Genomic DNA, 8,990 nt, shown 5'->3' on the forward strand with positions numbered 1-8,990 from the left:
GGTATGTCGGATCCTCACCGAAGCCAAAGTGTTTTGTGGCCTCCACCACAATAAGGGTATTTTACGTACCCCCTTAGTCTCATTTTTAACTATTAGATATTTTCTTTGTATATATTTGCAGGGGTTCGTGATGGGACTTAAGATCTGGTGTCTACTTTCTCGGTTCAGAGTTTGGCTTCCTCCAAATACGTGATGGCGGCATTAGTCTGGTTTAATTATGCTGTTTGAGATTAGAGTTTTTTGTTGTCTGTTGTTGTTTACATGACTATTTTTGGGCCTTTTACTTTATCTGTTGTTGTTTACTTGACTTTTTTTGGACCTTGTACTAGTTTTTAATGGAAGTAATCTTGTTTGACAAAAAAAAATTAAAAAATAAAAAAAATCAAATGTTGAGTTTTAGTTAAAGAAGAAAGTGTGAAAAATTGTTTGACTTACGAGTTATGACACATTATAATTTGATGGGATCATTACAAGGGACATAGGAGAACTTAACCATTTTTTTTTACAAACGATATTATTCACACTAAAGGAGAGGGGGAATGGGCTAAGCCATTAAGCCTCATAATGGGCTAGCAATAATGTGGTTCAAATTCACCTTTGACGAGAATTGAATCTAAGACATCTCATTTATAAGTGAAGAGAAATATCACTAAACCGTAGTATTAATTGGCAACTTAACCATTTTTTTAGCTCATTCAATTTTTTACCATTTTCTTTTTAAAATTTAAAAATATAGTCACTCGAGACTCCCTTGAATAATGGTAAAATACCTTTAGAATATGTTTGAATCCCCTTGAATGGTTAAAAATTCCCTTTAAAAAAAATTATTATTAGGGTTTAAAACCAGTGCAATAATTGAGGAGAGGAAGGAGTTTCACCTAGGATGCACTCCTAGAAATCCAACACCCTATCCACTAGGATATTGGACCATATATTATCAAACGGTTAAAATTCCTTTTAAGTAAAAAAAATTGGCTAAAAGTCTTCAGCTAATCCGTAGTTTGGTTTAATTAACCAAAGAAATATTATTTCCTCGTATACAATTTGCCTCTCCCCAAATTAGAAACAAGAAAAAAAAAGTTAGAAATGAAAAAAATCCTTGCGAAATTCAAGCATATAACAGACAGAATGTGTTGCATTGACTTGTTCGAAAGGTCCAAGACCAAATAACACTGATAAAAAGCTGACTTCTACATGACTAGATATACAACATGTAGTAATCAGTTCAAGTACTGGGTGTGCAATATGTCAGCTTTAAGCTACACACAACAGACAAGCTGAGACTTGAAAACAAAGAAATACAACGCTGCATGCAATATTGTACTGTTGTGCAAATAAATAGTAGTAGGTTGTTTGAGTCGAGAGGTTAAGATACTATAGGACCCAGAACCCGATTACCACTCATTGGACAATTGAGATCTTTCACATCACAGAAGAAAAACACAGAAAACACATAGCAGAAACCAAGACACCCAACAAGAGAGAGAGAGAGAGAGAGAGAGAGAGAGAGAGAGAGAGAGAGAGAGATGCAGTAGTAGGAGATAGTAGTAGTAGGGTTTTTAGTAATTGTCTGTGAGGCTAGAGGAAGAGGGAGCATTGTAGGAGGGCGTGGATTCTTCTTTGAGATTAGCGGCAGTGGTAGGGAAGAGTTGAAGGGTCTTGAGGGGTGGTCTAGAAGTAGTAGCAGTACTTCTTGTACTAGTGCAACATGGGGATGGTGGGCCTACATTCATCATCCAATCACGGCCGTGCATACTCATCACGGACTTCTCCATCTCCACCTTCTCTGGGATCGTCATCTTCCAGGTGTAGTTTATCAAGGCATCTTCAACTCCTACCTATGCCGAAACAAAAACATAGTTCAATTATCCAAAAAAAAAAAAATAGCATTCAAACAGAAGAGGAAAATCAGTAGCAAAATGACAGAAATTAAGGACAATAATAAGGATAATACTTGCATCCTCTATGTGAGAATGCACATATCCTCCTACTTGTGAATCGAAACTATTTAATTTTAATTGAAGATCACTCCTACAAAAAATAATTCGAATTGGAGATCATTTAATCATCCAAATGTATCAAATAAATAGACGGCTCATCATGAATATGTTACTTAGTAGCTACAAGGTTGATTTGTTCTATACATATGAATGACTAAATGATCTATGATTAAAATGATTTTTGTAGGAATAATATTCAAATGAAGATTAAGAAACTAACCAGTTCTCGAGTATGAAATTTGTACGGTCAAAATACACTATGCGCAAGAGAGAATGCAATTATTATTGCAAGAATAATTATGTCTTCTGATGTTTTTAGTTAATAAAAAGCTTGACGTATGATATATACTCTTTTTCATTCGACCCAAGTTGAAAGTTCCGGCAACAAGGTTCTAATGACATCACCTTTTGTACACCATACATATCCTTGTGTATCCGAATTTGTTTCGCTCTTTATAGTGAATATTGTATGGATAATATATACTTGCATTCTCTTTTTGGGGAGATGAGCTCATTCCTCACTTGCGATTAAAGTATCTTGATCATACAAATTTCACAATCGGAAACGTTCAATTTCTTAATCTTTATTTTAAGATCACCCGTATCATAAATCATTTCAATCGAATATCATTTAGTCATCCAAATGTATAGAACAAATTGATGGTGTAAGAGTACCAAGTGAAATATTCATGACCCAACCGTCAATTTATTTGATTCGTTTGGATGAATAAATGATCTCCAATTCGAATGGTTTTTTGTAGGGGTGATTTTCAAAAAAGACATAAATTGAATGATTCCAATTATTGATTTTGTTCGATCAAGATACGTTATTTGCAAATGAGATAATATGCGCATCTCCACATGGGGGAATGTAAGTATTGTGCATTTCTGTATTACCTTGACACTTGATAATTATTCCTTTTAGTTAGTTAATAAATGCAATTACCATAAACACTAAATTAACAAACAGAGCATTGTACATATATAAATTTTAGAAGACCTAAAAAACAACTACAAGTTGATTTAGAAAAACAACAGTTTTCCCTTCTCCAGTAATTCTCCTTCATGTTTTTGTATTATATGTTGAGTATACCGGGCTTAAGAGATTTTTTTTTTTAGGGGGGTTTGTCCCTTAATTCGAGTTTGGTTAATGTCATAAATTTTGATGCATAACATACCCTGGAATTTTCGAGATTTAAATTAACAAAAATATTATTCTTATCAGTTATTTCTATCATCTCTTTAATAGAAGTGAGATCCACATGTATTGGTGAGTCTTACCTTTATTAAAGAGATAGTATAAATAAATGATAAATGTAGCATTACTCATAAGTTAATAAATTTAAAAGGGGAATGAGTTGTAGACTAAGTTCTAACTTTAAACAGTAATTAAGCTAAAACAACACTCAACCTATGCAATATGCATGCATAAAGTAATAATTTTAAACAAGAAAAAAGAAAAAAAATAAAGAGAGAATGTTCTGTCTTTCCACTACTAGTATCTCATCATTGTGCCTAAAGGGAAAAAGGAAATTATATAATCGATCAAGTGAGAAATTAATATAGTTATAACCTGAGGAGGAAGAAACCCAGTTGATGAGTAGTTATCGTGATGATGACAAGTAGAAAGTTGCGGATGATGAAGAGCAGAAGATGCAGGAGGAGGGGACTCAAGGTAGCCAAGAAAGCTCTGCTGATTCAGCTGCTGATGATAGTGGTAGTTAGGGTAATTGTGGTTATTATGATGGTGATAGAGTAGTTGCTGCTGCTGCAGTTGCTTACAAAGCTTTCTCCTAAGTTTCTGTCTGTCCCTTGCCTTGTGGTTTTGGAACCAGTAAAATACATTTTTGCCCTCAATCTTGCCATAGAAAGAGAGCTGGGCAGTGATGTGTTGGATTTGAGAGGCATTTGGGGTTCTAATTCCAGCTCTGTACATCTCTTCAAGGAGCATCAGTTGCTCTGGGGTAGGGCACCATCTCGATGATGATGAGTTAGCTGCAGGGGACATGATTGGTTTTTCTTAAATTGTGGACTTGGTTTGCGGTGGGTGTAAATAGAGAAACTAAAGTAGGGTTTTTAATTAGTGTGTTGTGGAGAATGAAGGGTTGAAAGGAGGAGGAGGTATAAATAGATAGACAGAAGAGAAAGAAACAGTGGGTAGAGGGAGGAGAAGGAGGAGGAGGAAGAGGGACAAAAAGATGGAAGAGAGAGAGAGAGAGAGAGAGAGATGTGAGGTTAAAAGAGGAGGAGGGACAAAAAGATGGAAGAGAGAGAGAGAGAGGTGTGAGGTTAAAAGAGAATAGTGTGACGTAACAGTAATGCAGGTTGTCATGCTGATGCTTCCCCGAGAGGGGCATTCAAGTGTAAGTTTCAGTCCTTGCGAAAACACACACACACACAAACTTGAGAGAGAGAGAGAGAGAGAGAGAGAGAGAGAGAGAGAGGGGTACATGAAAGATTATGTCATCATCACAGTATAATATTTACTCTCTGTACAGAATGAATAAGATGCACCATGTATAATATTTACTCTCTGTACAGAATGAATAAGATGCACCATGTAAGTTGAATTCTTGAAGCAGAGAAGCTTGCACGGACTAATTCGATCAGCCAACTTGCAACGGTGCCCGTGATGGACACATTAATTATTCAAATTGCTATAAAGTAGAGACAAAAATTAGTGTTGATTGGGAGCATAAAACACTCCGGACTAATTTGATGATATATACAAAAAAAAAATTCCAACTTATAGATAAGTAATATGAATCTCTTTACACCTAAGGCCAAACTTCCACAAAATTAAATCATGAGTGATACGCTAAGTACTAGCAGTACTTAACTCAAAATTTTGGGTCGTTTTCAAGTGGTGTATAGGTTACTAGTAACTTTACATATATCATATTACTGTATTTTATTTACTATTACATCATCTCGGTGGGGTCAATTGACCCCATAAACTATGTTTTCCAAAATTTGGTTGTTTGTCTCTAGTATTCTTTGATAAAATGCAAGTGGCGATTCTAACTAAGAGGAATGTGCATGTACATCCAACTAAGAAATTTAAGTTAATCACTATTAAAAATATGTTAGCTGTATAAGGTTATACAATTAAAACACAAACGACGAATAAGTGACTGACCTGATTCCAACGGCGGCCATAGAAGTCGAACACAAAAGTAGCAAAGCACGGCAACATCGGGATCTTCTATAAACTCCTAGCCGAATACAACTACTCTATGCGAAGCATTATGTTGTGTTCTAGTGCTTATAGGGACCGGTGTTTTATATAGGCTAAAAGCTATGGTTTCCATCCATAAAGGAAACCTAAACTTACTTTCTTAGCCTCCAAGTCAAGTATCATAATCATATTCAATAAGGATTCCATCAATCCTATGTCCAATATAAGACACCTTATATAGGATTGATATCTTTAAGAGATTCAATATTACATTCCTATTACATGTAGTAGACCACTTAAAGGTTAATTTATATTGGATAAATCCAACATTCTCCCACTTGGTCTACAAAATGTAATATTCATGTTTATACTTGAGATTGGATATTAATGTCACTTTAGTGGCCATGTAACAGTGATTACATCTCATCCTTAATGCAGTTTCTGTCAAATGCATTTCTTAACATGGAACTAACAAGGTTGTAGGATTGACACAACCTCGAACCTTCATAATTACACATGCTAAGATCTTCATTCACATGAAATACAAATTATGATCAAGAGATGGAACTTTAAATTAACCAAAATGTCTTACTTTATATCATCTCAGGTCCACCTTATTGTAACTCACAAGTTACACCTTATGCTTCTTCGAAGCCCTAAATCTGCCAATGCAGATATCCTTCATCTAAGGAAACCACCATAACCTGTAGGTGTGAATACATCTCCAAAACAATCATGCATCACTTTCATTAGATTAGTAACAATACAAACAATGTTTGTAGCCAACGGACATAACTGAAAATACCAAATAGGCACATGTCCAAGTAAAATATCCCAAAAACTTCATAAAACAAATTAATTCAACACTTGTGAGCAAGATGAATTAATATGTTTTTGACACTGATCTATGCACCATACCAATTACTTTCATAGTGATTTCCAACACATGCGGGCAAGATGGAAATCCTCACAACTGAGGCAGTGCACAAACCATGTCATGCCATTTAATATGCAATTTGATAACAACTTGATATCCGATATATATTTCATCAGATAATTGACTAGCACACGAAAAATGTGACTTTATGAATCTAATTGGAGATTAAATTGAATACATGGATTCTATACATACCTTATAGGTCATCTACAAATGTAAGGCATTACTAACACAAAACTCAAACTCCCACTGATCTACAACATCATTACTTAATTTGCAAATCAATACTTAAATCATATTTTTGAAAATATGCCTTTGGGAATAGCTTTACTTGGTCAATGAATGCATATTACCTCAATGAAAGGTACAACTAAGCATGAAAGCATTCACCGCTGTTACACAAACATGCATCCAACAACCATCTTATATGTATTAATAAGTCCACATTTATGCTAAGTCCTTATGAACCCCAAAACAAATGATCAACTGAGAAATCCAAATGATTGCAAGTAACAGAAAAATGTACGCATATACCAAGTATCCAGTCGTGCAACTTAAACATATTATAGACATTCGAGTAACACAAATTCATGGGAGATAGAATAACACTTAAATTTATTCATGCAAGTCCACTTAATGCTCAAAATTTTATAACAACTCCCACTAAGTTTGCAGAGTTTATACTTGCAAATAAGTTAATAAGTGTGAAGCCCAATTTTCGTTCACTAATTCTCCCACTTGGGCAAACACTCTTTCAAAGATGTACCTAAATAAAATTGCTTTTTATTTTAGACATAATAAAATAGAAATTACAATCAACATAAAGTTGTCAAACAGAATTTTCAACAACTAGTTACACTTACTTTAGAATTAATCATAATTAATTTATAAGCTTGATTGCTACCAAATTATCTAATCAAAATAGACATACTAATCTTCATAAAATAAAAATATAGAGCCGTTTTGGGTCAAAATAGTAGTCTAAAGTCACGTCTCAAAAAGACCAACACAATCTGCCAGTAAAACTGCCTATACGAGCATTGGTTACTAGTAAATTCACCACAATTAAATTACATGGCACAAAATTACGAAATTTTCAGACACATAGTAGACATCTATATGTTGAACATCAAAAATTCAGGTCATTTGGTGACATTAAACGTGTCATTCATCCGATTTAAATCAAGACACACAATCTGCCAGAAACAATTATGTGCATCTATCATGAATATATGCATCCATAACAATTCGATTTCATATCATTTCAATTTCGATGTCCAAATGAAATTCTAGTAGTCAAATTTCATCCTCTAAAACGACATCATAATTCAAATTGAAAAGATTTACAAGCATAAGACTTAAACAATGCATACCTTAGCAATCCTTAATTAACCTTCATGGGTCCAATACTTTGCATCAACAAGTCTCATGAAGAGAAACAAAATACATCATGATGCAACTGATTTCCATGCCTTAAAACCACAACCTATTATGGGCTCATAGTGGAAATATTTTATCTAATGGCATGGAACTTTATCCCCAATAGACTTCATGAAACTAAATTAATTTACAACTGTAGGCAAGAAAATTAACTAGTTTCTAGTACTAGGTTTTATGTCACAAAAGTACCTTCATAAAAAACTTCAACACCTGTAGGCAAGATGAAGATTTTCACAACTTTTGTGAAATAAAACTCATACTATGCCATCTTAATTAAACTAAAAGAAGTAATCCACACTTGTAGGCAAGAAGATTATCCCTTTTATTCTAATTAAGATGCAAAGTTGACCGAAGTAACTCAAAAACACAGTCCCATCATCAACTAAGCCGTTACGGCTTGCTTTAGTTGAAAAGACATTTATCAACTCCGCCCTGAAACAATACAAAAGTAACATGGCTTAATTAACTGTAAGTGACAAAGTTATAATAACCTGATTCGAGCTTCAAGTCTTGCCAACAAATGGCACTAATTCCTTCATAACTCCCTTTGACATTAAATTAATCTCAAGAAATCTGACAACATACTTGAAAGAGATTACATATGGAACAAGTTTTATTCCACCACAAGAATGTCAATACTTATCATTATGGAGTCAATTACTTAATAGAAATACTTTATGTAATGGGAAAGAACAATACATTCCTTTAATTTAAAAGCTTAATCGCTCAAATATATATCAAATGAGTTCCTTTCCTTTTATATTTATTTCCGTAGTACAAAACTACTAAACATAGCATTAAAATCATGCATTAGCTTTATAATATTCAATAAGGATTCCAGTGTAAATGTATACTTACATATGCTTACAAAATTGACAAAGACATCAGTAGTACATGGTTAACCTTTCCAACCAAAAACATCAGCTTTAAAAATGAAATAGAAAATCTGAAATATGCCATAGTTTCAGGTCCTAGTTAATCCAATGAACTAACTAATCAATATTCTGTAACATCCCCTTATCAGAACTATTGGTGGTAATCAAATTTGACTAATCAAATTGGCTAAAAATAAAAATTACATATGCTAGCTTGATCAAAATACTAGCAATCTCCAGACTTTGGTGGTTCGACCAAAACATATTTTATGCAATAAAGATGCCTGATCAAAAGGCTATCAACTAAACCATATTATCTATAATTATAATAGGTATAATCTGGAAAACTGTTGGAATTCGAAGCACTCATCACCATTATTTAAATTTCATGCTTCAATTCTATAAGAATATTATATATAAATTATATGCTTCAACTCCATAATTTAATTCATGCTTGATCAAAAGGGTCTCTAAGCGTAGTCCAATTTCCAATTGGCAAGCAAAAGCTATGTAATACACTGAATACATTATTGTGGATTCGTGCTATAATCAGGCAACTT

The 8,990-nt window shown here is 33.7% G+C and overlaps 1 protein-coding gene across 1 annotated transcript; it reads right to left on the reverse strand.

The window, feature by feature from the left end:
* Nucleotides 1–1,107: 1,107 nt before the first annotated feature.
* Nucleotides 1,108–4,238, reverse strand: LOC126589401 (WUSCHEL-related homeobox 3-like). The gene is made up of 2 exons (XM_050254681.1): nucleotides 3,574–4,238; nucleotides 1,108–1,838 (listed from the first exon to the last, which is right to left on the reverse strand). The coding sequence occupies exons 1-2, from the start codon at nucleotides 4,006–4,008 to the stop codon at nucleotides 1,560–1,562; spliced, it is 714 nt and encodes a 237-aa protein (XP_050110638.1). The 5' UTR covers nucleotides 4,009–4,238; the 3' UTR covers nucleotides 1,108–1,559.
* Between the last annotated feature and the right edge of the window lie 4,752 nt (nucleotides 4,239–8,990).

This window comes from Malus sylvestris, chromosome 11 (assembly GCF_916048215.2).
Source record: "Malus sylvestris chromosome 11, drMalSylv7.2, whole genome shotgun sequence".
NCBI classification, from domain to species: domain Eukaryota; kingdom Viridiplantae; phylum Streptophyta; class Magnoliopsida; order Rosales; family Rosaceae; genus Malus; species Malus sylvestris.

Excerpts from the sequence above, each read along its gene's own strand:
- LOC126589401 (XM_050254681.1), bottom strand. The coding sequence starts at position 4,008 with ATGTCCCCTGCAGCTAACTCATCATCATCGAGATGGTGCCCTACCCCA. Across the intron at positions 1,839-3,573 it reads CTGGGTTTCTTCCTCCTCAG|GTAGGAGTTGAAGATGCCTT; the intron begins GTTATAACTATA and ends GTTTCGGCATAG.